This window comes from Moschus berezovskii, chromosome 6, assembly GCF_049115385.1.
Source record: "Moschus berezovskii isolate FMDL1 chromosome 6, NW_MosBer_1.0, whole genome shotgun sequence".
Classification (NCBI taxonomy): Eukaryota; Metazoa; Chordata; class Mammalia; order Artiodactyla; family Moschidae; genus Moschus; species Moschus berezovskii.
The window spans coordinates 74,860,827-74,876,632 of record NC_142465.1 but is presented as its reverse complement, the minus strand read 5'-3'; the positions used below and the strand labels follow the sequence as shown (position 1 = coordinate 74,876,632).

The 15,806-nt window shown below is 40.9% G+C and overlaps 1 protein-coding gene across 5 annotated transcripts in view; it reads right to left on the bottom strand.

Moving 5' to 3' along the window:
* Positions 1–8,917, bottom strand: part of RIC8B (RIC8 guanine nucleotide exchange factor B) — a 111,733-nt gene extending 102,816 nt beyond the window's left edge. For 4 of the 5 annotated variants that reach the window (XR_008681710.2, XR_008681711.2, XR_008681712.2 and 1 more), the window contains exon 1: positions 8,369–8,917. Coding sequence is in view for 2 of the 5 variants with exons in the window: in XM_055394258.2 (XP_055250233.1) it covers positions 8,369–8,452 (84 nt within the window). In the remaining 3 variants the exon portion in view is untranslated. The remainder of the gene's footprint in view (positions 1–8,368) is intronic. The other variant, XM_055394259.2, reaches the window with a different exon arrangement.
* Positions 8,918–15,806: the final 6,889 nt, after the last annotated feature.

The following is a 15,806-nucleotide window of genomic DNA, read 5'->3' as shown; positions in this document are numbered from 1 at the left end:
CAGATTTTTCATTTTGGCTATGTTAAAAAATATCTGATGTCTATAAAAAAAGTTGTCTTCCCAAATCACCTCAATATTCTTACTAAAGAAAAAGAGAAGTAAGCAAATAACTATAAAGCAGTACAAAAAGACGAAAGCAAAAATATATACAGAAAACAACAGAGTACCAAGCCACAAACCGCCCAGGGAAATCTAGAATGCTTTGCATAGAGTATAGAGCATTTGAGCTCCATCTTGAGGGATGAATAGGAGTTTGCCAGGAGGCAAATGAAAGCATTCTAGGGACGGAAATAAAGGCTCATGTGTGAAATGGTATGATATATTTGTGAAATAAGCAGCTCTGTTGGAATGAAACACAGGACACATGTTAGAAGATGACAGGAGTGGAGAAAGATAAGAATGGGAAAGTAGACTGGACAGAGATTTGGAAGGATCTTCCAATGTTGTTGAGGAGCTTGTACTTTATCAAATGCAATAAGAAACCATCAGAGAATCATAGATAGGGAAGGACAGTAATTCTATAAGAACGAGAGTTTAAACCATGGTTCCACCACTTATTAGTTAAGCAAGTAACAAATTATAACTGTATTTCCCATGTGAAAAGAGGGGTGCCTCCTTCACAAAGCTGCTGTGAGTGTTAAAACAGATAAGGCATATAATGTACCATCTGAGTGCCCGGCACAAGTAAACACTCAGTTAGCATTAGGATGATTATCATAAGATGATAATGATGATGATGCCAGATGATGATGCCAACGATATTGAGAAAAAAATAACTGAAAGAAAAAGGAGGGTCGTGACTCTCCTGAAATGACTGGCAACACTATTTTTTCTCTGTAGCTGAAACAGAGAATGGAATAAGTTGTCCACTGTCAGAGAGTGGCAGTACCCCCAAAAATAGAGCATAAAGTTCCTCATTCTCTTCTCAAGTTTTATTCAAGAGAGCCAAGTGCGCTTAAGAATCCTCTAAGTTTTCCTTTTAAAAAAACCTTTACTGAACATCTCTCTGCCTTTCCTTTGTATTTCTCAATGGCAACATTGACAAACATTTATTGGCAACCTACCTAGAGTTAAGTACAGTAGGTACTAAAAATATTATCATTACAGGTGGTTCTGCATGACAGCTTTGTAGAAGAAGCGATTTTTGAAATTAAATGAGATTGAGAAATGTTGACAGAGAAGCAGTTCTGAAGTACAAAATAGTCAGAGGGAGGACTTAGAGGCAATAGAGAAGGGCCATCTGAGGAAACCTAAAGAGAAGCTGCCTCACATATGGTTTGCAAAACAATTAAAATGGATGTCAGATGGTGAGGGCTTGGATTTAAAAATTTATACCTGAACTGACATAAAGGTGACAGGCCACCAGGGGAAGACTCTGAAGGATGTGTAAACAGTAGTTTATTCTGGAAGAATATTTTGAACAGTGGCCTACAGACCAGATCAAAGGAGAACAAGGCTGAGGACATAAAGCTCTCTGAGAAATGGGCTTCAGTAATCCATGTGTAATATTGCTGGAGGCAGTATAAATTGACACCGTCTTCAAAAACGAAAGTGATTTGGCAACATATAATAGCAACCATAAAAATATTCATATCCTTTGACCCAGAACGTCCACTCCTAGAAATTTATCCTAATGAAATCATCCAGAGAGAAAAATTATATTCACTGCAGTGTTATCAAATGTTACGAAAGAAAAAAAGAGACAACCTGAATATCTGAAACATTATCATACTGCAGTTTTTTTAAAGATGGCTCAAAAGTTCTGTAACAACACGGAAAATTATTTTATCACAATAACTGTAAAAATAGTAAAATATCAAATTGTATGTCTATGATGACAGTACCTATATCAATGTATGGATGGATGCATTCAAACAAAAAAGCTTGAGTGTTAAAAATGCAAAAATAAAAACTATACAGGGTTGGTAGAATTTCTGGTGGTTCCTTTGACAAAACTTGTTGATATTGTTTTTATTATTAAAAGAAAAAAAATTAACAGGTAAATGAATTAATGAACAAACAAGAAAGAAGAAAAGGAAGGAAGAACAAAAGCTTTAACTTAGAAATTTACAGACCCAAGGTTTAGTAAAAACTAACACTGAATAAAAGATAAAGAATCAGTAGACTGTTCTGTTGGTTCTAAACTGAAGCCTAGTAAAGGTTCACTACAAATGAAAAAAGGACTAAGAAAGCTTAATTTTTGCCATCATATGTGAAATATTAATTCCATACATTATCTGGAATTAAATGTACCTACTTGCCAATATAATAGTCCTCCTAAACTTTTTTTTTTTTGCATTTGTGGTAAGGAAACAGAAAAATAAATCATCTTTTAGAAAGACCCTTACTAAGTTATTTAAATATATTTTTTAAAAGGTTTCTACATAGAATTACATCTTTTAAGGTGATCATTTAGAATAGTACCAAGGACTAATTTTTCTTTTGCTTTTTAAATGTAAAGTTGATCCTGTGATAAAACTACAATATTAAAAAAGAAAGAAAAGAAGGGAAGAAGGAAGGGAGGAAGAAAAGCTTTCAAAAGCCCTGTCCAACTAGCATGAGGACTTAATTTAATTAGCAAAAATACTGGTGTTGTGAGGCAATAAATTGAATTTAGAATATGCCAATCTATTCAGAAACTCAGACCCCGAAGGTTGTTTGGATTCAAAGATATTGACTGCTCTAAGGCAGGCTTCTCTTATCCATACCTAACCTATTCTGTACCAGGCTTCCCTGGTGGCTCAGACAGGAAAGAATCTGCCGGCAGGAGACCTGGGTTCAAATCCAGGGTTGGAAGACCCCCTAGAGGAAGGCATGGCAATCCACTCCAGTATTCTTGCCTGGAGAAAACCCATGGACAGAGGAGCCTGGTGGGCTGCAGCCCAGGGGGTCGAAAAGCATTGGACAACACTGAGCAACGAAGCACTGCACACCACAACTTTTGTCCTCTCCCTTTTTTAAGGCTGAAAGGGAAGGGAAAGGGATCCAGCACTTCTGGCAAATGCCTTTCTAGAACTGCTGGCCAACAGTCAACCACTTCACCTTCTTTATATGCTTAATTTCCAGATGTACAGGAGCAACAAGTCAAATATGAACTGAACAGTAAAACTTTAGAGACCAAGTAAGTTAGTAACAGCTCAGTAACACATCCAGATCTTGAGGACTCCCCCCGCCAGTTTCACATCCCATGAATAGGCTAGGCTCAATAGTCAGAAAGCACTGGTTTGAGTTCAGTCCCACTGTTTACTGAAAGTGTGATCCTGGTCAAGTTATTCAACTTTACTATCTGTCGGGAGTTTCCTTATCTTTGTGTATAGCACCTTGCACACTGCAGGTGTTCAGTAAGTAGACACTACTGTTGTTACTGCACAGTCTACGGTGAGGCATCAGGCCAAATACCGATCCACTGGACAACTAGGATTTATTTCATAGATTTCCAAAGATATCCTCAAACAGGACCAATGCAAAGGAATTAACCTAACTGGAGTGGTGTCTCTGTGTGTGTGTGTGTGTGTGTGTGTGTGTGTGTGTGTGTTGTGCTGTCTTTTAGGAACAGAGATTACTTACAGAACTAAACCCCAGTAACTGAGATTATATAATCCAATCTGGAAATAAGAACATGTATAACAAAGGAATAGCCCACTACACATGCTCCTCATCAAAAATCTGTAGAATGAACCCAGAGAGTCAGAACTCAACCTCAAAGTATAAAACAAAATGTCCTCTTACATGGTCCAGGATGTTCATACACCCTATTCAAATGTGGAGGCTGTATTTCTAGAACTGTCTCCAAATTAGGTCCCTATCAATTGGATTCTTCTAGCACATACACACACCTCTCTACTGTCAGTGCTGTTTTCCTCTCTTATGAGGACTCATCTCAGAGACCTACCTACCTGTCTGTATCTTAAGTAACTTTTACCTTTCATTTGGCCATAAACTTGTCATACTTACATAATGGAATTCTGTTGGAGCTTGCCAAGGGGTAATCATATGCCCAGGTGGCCTCTATGGCCGCAAACCACCTCTCCAGTTATCATCATAGTTGATGATGATGCTACACCAGTTTCTTCTCCTATTAATTCAGAGTATTGGACCCAATGATCTTTGAGGTTCCTTCTAGTTCAAATATCCTGGATTCAAGGAACTAAGATACTCTTATGCACCTCAAGGACCCAGATCACTGTTTGTTGTTGATAATCATAATGAAGGTAACCAATATCTCTACTAAATCTGTTAAAAGAATAAGATACATGGCACTCAATACATGCTAACAGATGAACTGAGAGGAAAGGAAAAGGGCAATCACTCTTCCTATTTTTAAAAAATACTTTCCTACACTGAGTCAATTTGCATTATGCCCTTAAGAAACAGGCAAATTTCCTTTTTTCTGGTATAGAGAGATCTTCCTTCTCCCCAAGATAACAAGATCAGTGAATAAAAGATTTGAAAATCAGAATCTCTTTAACACAGTAGAAATAAGATGGTACCTGGAGCCAGACAGGTAAATGTTGCTCTAAACATGGTACAAAGTATTTCGCCAGCCATTAATAAGTGCCAAGGGTCAAGGAAAAAGAAAAACTGAAGTATATTCTCTATTTTTTTTTTAATCAGGCTACGTCAACTCCATGCCACAGGGTTACTCCCTGACTTTTTTTGTTTAGAACTAACAGCTATGGGTTTTTCTTCAGTGCCAGAAACTGTTCTGATTTATACATATAACTTATTTAATCCTGACAATAATGTATGATGCAGGTACTATTATTATCCGAGTTTGGCAGATGAGGGAACTGAGGGACAGTAAAGTTAAGTACCTTGTTCTATACCACATGGATGGTAAATTGGGGATCAGAGTTCAGGCAATTTGGATCCAGAGCCTGTGCTCTGGCCACAGGACCTCTTGAGAACCTTGATCATTAGAGAATGCCTCCTAGATGCCTTGTATAGTATTTGGTATTATACTTCAGTTAATTTAGACATCATAATAACTTAGGTGATGGAACCCTATGTTACAGATAAGGAAACTGAGACTCAGGCTTAAAATAACTTATCCATAGTTATGAAACTAATAAATGGCAGATTTGAAGCAAGATTTATCTGACTCCAAATTCAACCTTCTTTCCACAATACTTGAGCTTCCTTTGGGAACAACAAACTAATCATTCTCTCTCTACATCATTCATTTCCCTTCTTGGTTAGACTCTTTAATGCCTCATAATCACTTCATTCTAAACATTTCTCATCCACTTTTCCAGATAAAGAAAACGAGGCACACGGTAGACCCAAGCACATTTTTGGAATTTCAGATTCCATTTCCCAGAGAGTGGGACAATTAATTTGATCTCCTCATTCTTATTGCCAGACCACTGCAATCTTACTTCCCTTACTTCTTCTTCATCTGCCTCTAATGCCTCTTCCCTTGAGGGGCAAAGCCCCACTGCCAACATGAAATGCAGTTATTTTCTTTGTTCTCTGGATCTACTGTAATCAGCATTAAACATGAAAGCCCTTTTCTGAAGGAGTTGGCGGACCCAGTTCACATCAAGCCACAGTATTCTCAAGGCTGGCCCCCAGAATACCACCCCAAAACTATACACATTGTGCATTACAACTTTAAAACCATTCCCAATGTGAAAGTTCAGAACTTTAAGCTCTGATAGCACTTGGCCAGGAGTTGTAAATGAAACTAACCTGGAGGGAGATCAAGGAAAGGAAGAGATAAACTGGAGGAAGCAATTCTGGAGTTCTAACTACTTTAGTCGTGAAGAGAAGGAGAAATATTGAAGGAGGTGATAAGATTCAGGTAGAAGATTTTTCCTCCTCCCTTCCCACAGAAGAAAGTTTCTATTTATTGCTGGATACCTGGGATATAATAAGTGTTTTATATAAATGCCTATAAACACTAGGTGATTCAACACGACAGCCATTTTCTGTTGCATTTTATTTTTTTGAAAATCTGTTTGTAGCTGCCTCAAGTCTTTTTTGGAAAGCAATTATAAATCAAGTTGCATGAATTATACAGTCGGGCTTCCATATCTGCAGGTTCCACATCCATGAATTCAGTCAACCATGGATCAAAAGTATTTGAAGGAAAACAAAACAAAACAAAACTGAAGAAAGTTCCAAAAAGCAAAAGTTGAATTAATGGGCAAGGGAAGCCTGGTGGGCTTCTGTCTATGGGGTCACACAGAGTCGGACACGACTGAAGTGACTTAGCAGCAGCAGCAGCTACATAGTATCTACACTGCATTTACAATTATTTACATAGCATTTCCATTGTATTATTAGCAATCCAGAGATGATTCAAAGTATAAGGGAGGATGCGTATAGGTTATTCCCAGGTGGTGCTAGTGGTAAAGAATCTGCCTGCCAATGCAGGAGACACAAGAGACGCAGGTTCAATTCCTGGGTCAGGAAGACCCTTTGGAGTAGGAAATGGCAACCTACTTCAGTTTTCTTGCCTGGAAAGTTCCATGGGCAGAGAAGCCTGGTGGGCTACAGTCCTTAGGGCTGCAACAAGTTGGACATGACTGAGCGACTGAGCACACAAGCACACATGCCATTTTATGGGCTTCTCAGGTGGCTCAGCGGTAAACAATCTGCATGCCAGTGTAGAAGACGTGGGTTCAATCCTTGTTTTGGGAAGATCCCCTGGAGAAGAAAATGGCACTCCACCCCAGTATTTGTGCCTGGAAAATCCCATGGGCAGAACAGCCTGGTGGGCTATAGTCCATGGGGTCACAAAAGAGTTGGACATGACTTAGCAACTAAGCAACAATAACATGCCATTTTATATAAGGGAGTTGAGCATCCATGAATTTTGGTATCCACAAGGAAGGGAAAGGAACAAATCCCCAGCAGATACCAAGGGACAACCATAATCGCCACAATATGTACACCTGTGCGTTAAATGAATTTCTCCTAAGTTAAGCAGATATGCAACAATAAAGCATATCAGAGACTGAAGAAGCTAAGATATGAATATAACTGAATCCATGCAGCCTCCCAAAGAAAGCAGCATAGTACTGTAAAAGAGTAATCAGAAAACCTAGATTCAAATTTCAGCCCCATCTCTCAATGATTGTGTGGACTTGGGGCAACAACATTCTAAATTTTCTCATTTGTGAAACAGGGAATACCGTCACTTTCCTCACAGGACTGTTGAGAAGATAAAATGGGAATGAAGTTGCCTGATTTTTTGATATTCTCCACATAGGGCAGAAATGGCATATTGGCAGCTCCATAATGCAAAGCACAGGTTAGTGCAGTGGTGGGCACATAGCAAACACAGGAGAAATTATGAATGGAAGCAAATGAAAGGAAGGAAGATGCTATATCTAGGATGTGACATGCTGCTGGGTGTGTTTTCACAGAAGTCAGTCATTTCTATAAAATAGTCTTCTAAATGGAAGAATAAAAGTGTGGTAAGTCACCTTTGAAGTGAGCTGGTACAATTCCTGGAAGGAAAAGTAATGGAGAGCTAACGGTTCTTGAAGAGACATTCAGAGAAGTGACTGGGATATAAAAGAAGATACCTTTTTAGTGTAGAGTTGTAAAGTGGAAAGAAGAATGAATGGTTTGAAGACCTAGGTTGGAATCCCAGCTCAGAAGTATGACCTTGGGCAAGTTACTTAACCGATCTAGAATCTCAATTGCAAAACGCAGATAAAACCTCACAGGACGGCTGTCAAGATTAAATAAGATAAAGGATGGGAAAGCTGATAATGCGATACAAATAACAGGTATTATTAGGAGTTAGTCTCCTCCCAGGTACAACACAGTAGGTCCATGACCTTGGCGTGATTTCAGTTCCTCGTGCCTCGGTTTTCTCATCTAGAAAATGGGAAGGATGATACTCTCTACAAATATTCTGAGAATCAAGTTAGACCATATATGAGACATCAGGTCTTGAAAACTGTACAGTGCTGTACGTCTATAAAGAACTGCCATCGTGGCCGGTACGTCTTAAGCATGTCAAAGGCCGTGTTTATGCAAAGAAACACGTATTTTTATGCTATGCAGGTGAGGAAGCCTCGTGTGCATTTCTGCATACAAGAGTGGGGCACAGGGTACAGACGGACATTCACGGATTCCGGGGGTGTGACTTGCACGCTTGGGAAGAGGACCATGGGACAAGCTGCTGGGCCGGAATCAGAGTGGTGGGCGCCAGGGTGGGGGCAGGGGGGATACAGGATGCACGGATAGAAAAGGCTGGGGGCACAAACACGCATGCCCAAGCCGGAAACGTTTTCGGGGAAGAGCAATGCGCATCCCCGGCGAGAGAGGGGGTTGGGAGGGATGCGATATGCAAGCCCGGGGGGGCGGCCCAAGGGTGCTATACCGCACGCCCGGGGCCAGGGCTCTTTACCTTATCGCTGTAATCCCTCAGGACCCGCTCGATAGCCCCCGCCTCGCCGGCCCGGACAATGTAGAGGGCGCGCTCCTCATCCATGGCCGCAGGTGCGGGGGAGCCGCGGCCGCTCTGCGCGCCCAAGCCGCTGCCTCCAGGTAAACGCCTCGCGCCCCCGCTCGCTCGCTTCTTCCCAGCTTCCTTCCTTCCCTCCTTCCCTCCCTCCCTCTGCCTCCAGCCCGCCAGCCTCCGCCCGGGCAGGCCCGACGTCACCGCCCCTCAACTTTCACCCCGCGACGTCACCGGTCCCCCAGCAACCGGCGCCTAGCCGCCACCCCTGACAAGGCCCAGTACTCGGTAGAGGCCTGGCGGACGGCCTGACGTTGGGGGTCAGGCCCGAGACCCTGCTTGCTCCCCTGCCTCTCCCTCCCTCGGAGAAGAGTCCAGCCTTTTAAGTGGGCTTTCACAGACAGAGCTGTTCTTCTCTCCTGACCCTCCTCTATGAATCATTCTCCTCAGCTGACGAGAGCGACCCGGTTCTTCCCCGCCCCTCTAAGAGCCACCAGCTACATGGACTACAGTTCCCTGCGTGCGACGGGGTCATTCCACTCTTCCATCTAATCTACTGGAGTGCCGAATGGCATGTCGGGATTCGTAGTCATCCAGCGGGAAAGACTTCCCGCCAAAGGCATGCTGGGAACTGTGGTCCTGCAAAGGCCGGAAACGGGAGTCCAGCGGCCGCCTGAGGCCAGCGACCGGGAGACCGTTAGGGGGAGGGTCCAAACGGCGGCTCTGCCTCCTTTTTGTTCCTTACCGAGCTGACTGTCCTGCTCGAGCCCTGGCTGGTCGGACTGGTTGACAGCCGCGGAAACTGGCACCCCTTGGTGGGAACTGTCATGCACCGTTTTAATTCCCTCTTTTCTCGTTTAGCGGTTTCTGTCTCTGAAATTCTTTCCTTCCTTCCTTGTTTGCGGTCTTGCTATGGATTCAGCTACAGTAATGTGGGAAATGGTAGACAGCTCTCGGATAAAAGGGGACTCAGCGGGGTTTTTTGCCTTCATAATAATAGCCGCCGTGTGTCGCGTGTTAGGGACTCAAGACTCAGGTGATTTCTCACAGCACTGAGATTTTTGTGGAACCATAGGAATCCGAATAGGTAAAGTAATCTGTCCAAAGTCACATAGTAAGTAGGGAATTCGATATTTGTATCTACGTCTTTCCCCAAAGGCAGGTTCTCTACGACCGCTAGTAAATGTAATAATCTGGATATACTAGTAATGGTGATGATGATGATGATGATGGACTCTCACATTTGCTAAGTGTTCACTACATGCAGATATTCTGTCACATACTTTACCTATGTTATCTCAGTTTCTCACAAACCAAGTCAACAAATATTAGAGAATCTATGCCGTGCCAGACACTTTTCAATACAGTACAGTACAGTTCAATGTGTCTACAGTGGACCAAAAATGAAGTCCCTACTATTATGGAGCTTCCATTTTAGCCGTTAACCTTAAGCTCAGTTGCTTCAGTCATATCCAACTCTTGGTGACCCTATGAACTGTAGCCCACCAGGCTTCTCTGTCCATGGGATATTCCAGGAAATGATACTGGAGTGAGGTGCCATGCCCTTCTCCAGGGGACCTACCCCACCCAGGAATCAAACCCACATCTGCTTCTCCTGTGTTGCAGGCAAATTCTTTACTGCTGAGCCACTGGGGAAGCCCTAAGCTTGTGAGGGAGGTACTATTCTTAAGATGAGGAAGCTGAGTCTTGAAGAGGTGAGATGGCAGAATTTGAAAACTGAATTTGAACTAGGATCCTATCTATGCTCTTTCAATTCTCCCAAACTATTTGCTAGAGTGTGGATGAATTCTCTAAGTAACTTTCAGTTTTCCATTCCAAGCTACCTTTACCAGAATCATCTTCCATGCCAGCCCTGCTTACCTCTCCCTCTTGAGCTGTGCTAAAGAATTAGAAGGGGCAAAAATTTCTTTATCTAATAATTATTAAGTTTCTTCTATGTGTCAGATGTTGTGCTAGGATCTGAGAACTTAGAAGTAAGAAGTATAGGGAGGGGGGTTCAGGATGGGGAACACATGTACACCCGTGGCGGATTCATGTTGATGTATGCAAAACCAATACAATATTGTAAAGTAATTAGCCTCCAATTAAAATAAATATATTTATATTTAAAAAAGAAGTATGGAATCTGAGCTCATGGAGCTTTTGGTCTTTCGGTGGATCATACATTTCATGCAGCAGACCTTTATTGAGCATATTTGTTGAGCCAGATATTGGGGTAAGTGCTGTGTCCATAATAAAGTCAGAAAGATTTTGGACTATCTCTTTAAAAAGCTTCTTCTTAGGCCACGGTTTAGTAAGCTATATTCCTCATTTAATAGTAATATCTTGCAGTTATCTTTAATTGTTTACAAAGCATTCTACTGTACACCATCTCAGTGGATCATTGAGCGAGGTATTCCCATTTACAAATAGGAAACCAGGCTTGGATTAGTTAAATAACACCAACTGAGACTCAAACTGAGAACTTTAACATAAAATATTTGGTTGCCTACTCTTTGTCCAGTACTGTACTACATGGTTTTGGGGTAGCCATGTATTTATTTTTGGAGCAATGGCTCCTGGACAGGATACTAGCTAGCATAAAGTATCTGAGTAGAGACATTTATTTTAAAGAGGGTCTTATACACATGTGTTTGAAATGTCTGTTTACCAGAAATACGCTTATGTTTTTAGGCTTCAACCCTCTACTTCTAAAAAGAGATTTTAAAAATGTGAAACCACATGAATTAATGGCTTGGGAAATTGCACTTTAGTAATATTAATTAAGCACTAATATTCTGATTTTATAAATCAAAAGGATCTTTGACTCTAATTCAAGTCATCCTTTGACCACTGACGAGACTCTGGTCCCAGAAAAATTAAGTGACTTGTCCAAAGTCAATAGTTAAAAGCAGACTCTGGGACTACAGCCTAGACTAGCTAAATTCTGGATCACTACATCACTTTACCTCCCTGAATATTTAGTTATGTGATACTTTCAGTGACTAGAGTTTCAAGTTCAGCAGTAACTCCAGTTCCTGTTGATTCTTGCCTGGCTTGGTGCCAAGGAATTGGGATTTAGTCTGGGTAATCAAAGCAACAAATATTTATTCACAAGTCACTGCTCTAAGATATAATAATATAATTCTGTATTTATGTTTGGATATGCTGTACTGTTCTCAAAATATCTCCACATAGATCATCTGACTTAATCCTTGTAATAGCTGGAAAATGCAAGGTCAGTAGGACAGGCACTATCTTCCTTTTTATAAAGAAAAGGGAAGTTCAGTGTATGGATTAGCTTGCTCATGAGCAATAAGTGCTCATAAGTGGTATAGTTAAGGGCTAGAAATGCCCTGGGCTCTGATAGCATAAAATGCTATGACCATATGGGTCAGAGCCAATGAAAAACCCTGCAAATAGATACTAGTCATTTATTTTGGACTTTGATATATCCTGTGCTGGCATTTCCTCTGCCATAACAATGGACTGGTCGGAATGTGCCAAATTAAAGGTCTTATAGAAGTACCTGGCAGTAACAGCTTTTAGAATCCAAGTCTTTCACATGTAATATTTTTTATACATTTTCTTTAGAAGAAATTTAAAAACTAAACAGCTTGGCCTACTCATTACAGAATTGGACTTCAGAGAATTTCACTAATTCGAGATACAAAGTGTCACTCAACAACCACCATGCCACCATTTGAGGCTACTCTGTCAATGTCATCTGGTGTCCTCAACTGTAAAATAAAGGAACTGATCCAGATAGTCTTGGTTCTCTCTCAGTTCTAACATTCTATGATCTAAGACAACAAAAGCATATTTGAACATGCTCATTCTTTAGACCAATTTATTAATGATAATGAGGTTTTACATATAAATATGTGCAAATCAAATTACAATATAATGTATGCAAATCATGGCTTGGGCATACCTGCAAGGATTCTGATTTAGTGGGTACTGGTAGTTTTAAAAGCTTCCTGTTTGATAATCACTGGACCAATATTCTGATAGAATATCAACCACTAAACGAATATAATTTTTTTGCATGTGACTCATTAACTAGTCTTTGAGAAATCAGAATAATCTAGGAGGTTAAAAGTTACCTTAAATTCATCTTCTATTAAGAATGAAGTTTCTTTTTTGTAGCAAAGTTATTTGACATGGTTTGTACCTTTAACAAATAATTTGGGGCTCACTGGAGTATAGCATTGTCTTCAGTCAGTTCAGTCATTCAGTTGTGTCTGACTCTTTGCAGTCTCATGGACTGTAGCACACCAGGCTTTCCTGTCCATCACCAACTCCCGGAGCTCACTCAAACTCATGTCCATCGAGTCAGTGATGCCATCCAATCATCTCATCCTCTGTTGTCCCCTTCTCTTCCCGCGTTCAGTCTTTCCCAGCATCAGGGTCTTTTCCAGTGACTCATTTCTTCACATCAGGTGGCCAAAGTATTGGAGTTTCAGCTTCAACATCAGTCCTTCCAATGAACACCCAGGACTGATCTCCTTTAGGGTGGACTGGTTTGATCTCCTTGCAGTTCAAGGGACTCTCAAGAGTCTTCTGCAACACCACAGCTCAAAAGCATCAATTCTTTGGCAGTCAGCTTTCTTTATAGTCACATCCATCCATGACTACTGGAAAAACCATAGCTTTGACTAGACGGACCTTTGTTGGAAAGTAATGTCTCTGCTTTTTAATATGCTGTCTAAGTTGGTCATAACTTTTCTTCCAAGGAGCAAGCATCTTTTAATTTCATGGCTGCAGTCACCATCTGCAGTGATTTTGGAGCCCAAGAAAATGAAGTCTGTCACTGTTTCTACTGTTTCCCCATCTACTTGCCATGAAGTGGTAGGACCAGATGCCATCATCTTAGTTTTCTGAATGTTGAGTTTTAAGCCAACTTTTTCACTCTCCTCTTCCACTTTCATCAAGAGACTCTCTAGTTCTTCTTTGCTTTCTGTCATAAGGGTGGTGTCATTTGCATATCTGAGGTTATTGATTATTCTCCCAGCAATTTTGGTTCCAGCTTGTGCTTCTTTCAGCCCGACGTTTCGCAAAATGTACTCTGCCTATAAGTTAGATAAGCAGGGTGACAGTATACAGCCTTGACGTACTCCTTTCCCGATTTGGAACCAGTGTGTTGTTCTTGTTCCATGTCCAGTTCTAACTGTTGCTTCTTGACCTGCATACAGATTTCTCAGGAGGCAGGTCAGGTGGTCTGGTATTCCTATTTCTATAAGAATTTTCCACAGTTTGTTGTGAAAAACCACAATCACAGGAAACTAACCAAACTGATCACATGGACCACAGTTTTGTCTAACTCAATGAAACTATGAGCCATGCCATGTAGGGCCACCCAAGACAGATGGGTCATGGTGGAGAGATCTGATAAAATGTGGTCTACTGGAGAAGGGAATGGCAAACCACTTCAGTATTCTTGCCTTGAGAACCCCATGAACAGTATGAAAGCATTGTCTTAGGTACCATAAAAAATAAAAACAAGTAGAATCAATTGATCCTGTTCTTTGGGAATATAAGAAGCATCCAGGCAGTTGGCAGATCTTTTCTATTGTTAGGAAAGAACAATTTGAATGTAAATATTATACAAATCAAAGCAAGATAAACATTTATGGGAAGAAGAGTAATCAGAGAAGCCTTCTTGGAGAACTATATAGAGAATACTACAGAGAGCATAGGGGGCTAGCAGATAGGGGAAAATGCCAAGAGAGAAGTTCAAGAGGCCAGAACTAATGAAACACTGAGAAATGAAAATCAACTTAGCTGAATTTGAAAGCCAGCAAGGGAGATTTAGAGGTCAGTTGGTCTAGTAGGATAAGGAAAAATTAAATCCAGGAGACGTCATTATCACTGATGACTCTATATAACCATCCAATCCAGTTTCAGTTTGCAACATGTTCCATTCCTGAAAACTACCTCACAATACCATATGACATAAATAGAACTGGGAGACAGGAAAAGGTCTGTTGCCGATTGGTGTCAAACCCTTGTGTGTGTTAATTTCTCTGGATCTTATTTATAAAATCAGAGTTTAATTAGGTGACTTCAGAGGTTTCTTTTTAAACTCTTAGAAATTTATGATTACTTGATCCAGCCTTTCAGTATCTATATGAGATTCCTCTGTAATATTCCTCTGCAGTATTCTAATTGCTAAAATTGAGCCCATGCTGTTAGTCCTTGGCAAATGTACCTGTAGTTGTTTAATACTGATTGACTGTCTACAGTGGGGCTCTCAAATTAAGCACATGAAATGGGCTCTGCCCTTTAGGAGTTTTATTTATCCAAGAGCTGGAATGTGGGTCAGACCTATTTGCATCTCGCTGGCTTGGACTCCCATCCAAACACCTCTTGGGAAAACCCAGCACTTTGGGTGGCAGTGCTGTAATGTGGTGAAAGAGCTGGACTGGGAATTGAAAAACCTAGTGTTTAGTCCCAATTCACTGCGTGAGTCTTAGAAGCCCATCATTTGTCCAATTCCTTAAAACCATTCTGGCAACCAGTTTTTTGTATCTCAGAGGAAAACTTGAAAGCCAAAAGATTCTACTTGCCTTCTTTGAATATTGATTTTTCTCAACTGTGACAAACGTGATAATACCTACTTTGCAGGATGTCATAAGGGTTAAAGGAGATGGCTGTCCGAGTGGCCGGCACAGCAGTCCTGGCATGGAGTAGCCACTCAGATGTTAGCTGAACTGGAATGAAAAATGCAACCTCCCTCACAGTGATGCTGGAAGATGTGACGATAAAGGTCATGTTATTACTTACTATTGGTGCACAAATGCTTGAGTTTTTATCGTTGTTGATGTTTTTAACAACAGAAAAGTAATTTTAACATACCGCTTTGATCTTTAACCTTGAAGTTAATGTCTTTAACACTGACATGTTTGACAAAAGAGTTTGGGGATAGTGACTGTCATATGTGTGTGTATGTAAATAAGGAGGCTAAAACACTACACACACGTGTGCATACACACACACTCTATACCATTGTCTTTGTAATTAAGCTTTTGAGAGTCACATATCAGAGGAAATACATTCTCACAACCCTTCTTCCCACCACTTCCTTTTTAACTCTTAATGCAGTAAAGCATTAATTTACTTACCAACATTTGATTAAACTCTTAAGTTTCAACCCTAGGAGGAGGTGGCAGTGGACAAAGGATTATTGTCATTCATCATCACCACTTTTTAGTCTTCCCCTCCAGTTGCCTATGAAGGATTAGCATTTCCCTGAAAGGAGGAGGACAGAATAAATTGCATCTTCCGCCAAAGAACTGCCAGCTCCTTTCAGCTGGGGGCACATACCGGGAGCTTTTCCCATATTAGTCAGCTTTATCTCAACTTTAGGGCACTGCCTACATCTGAC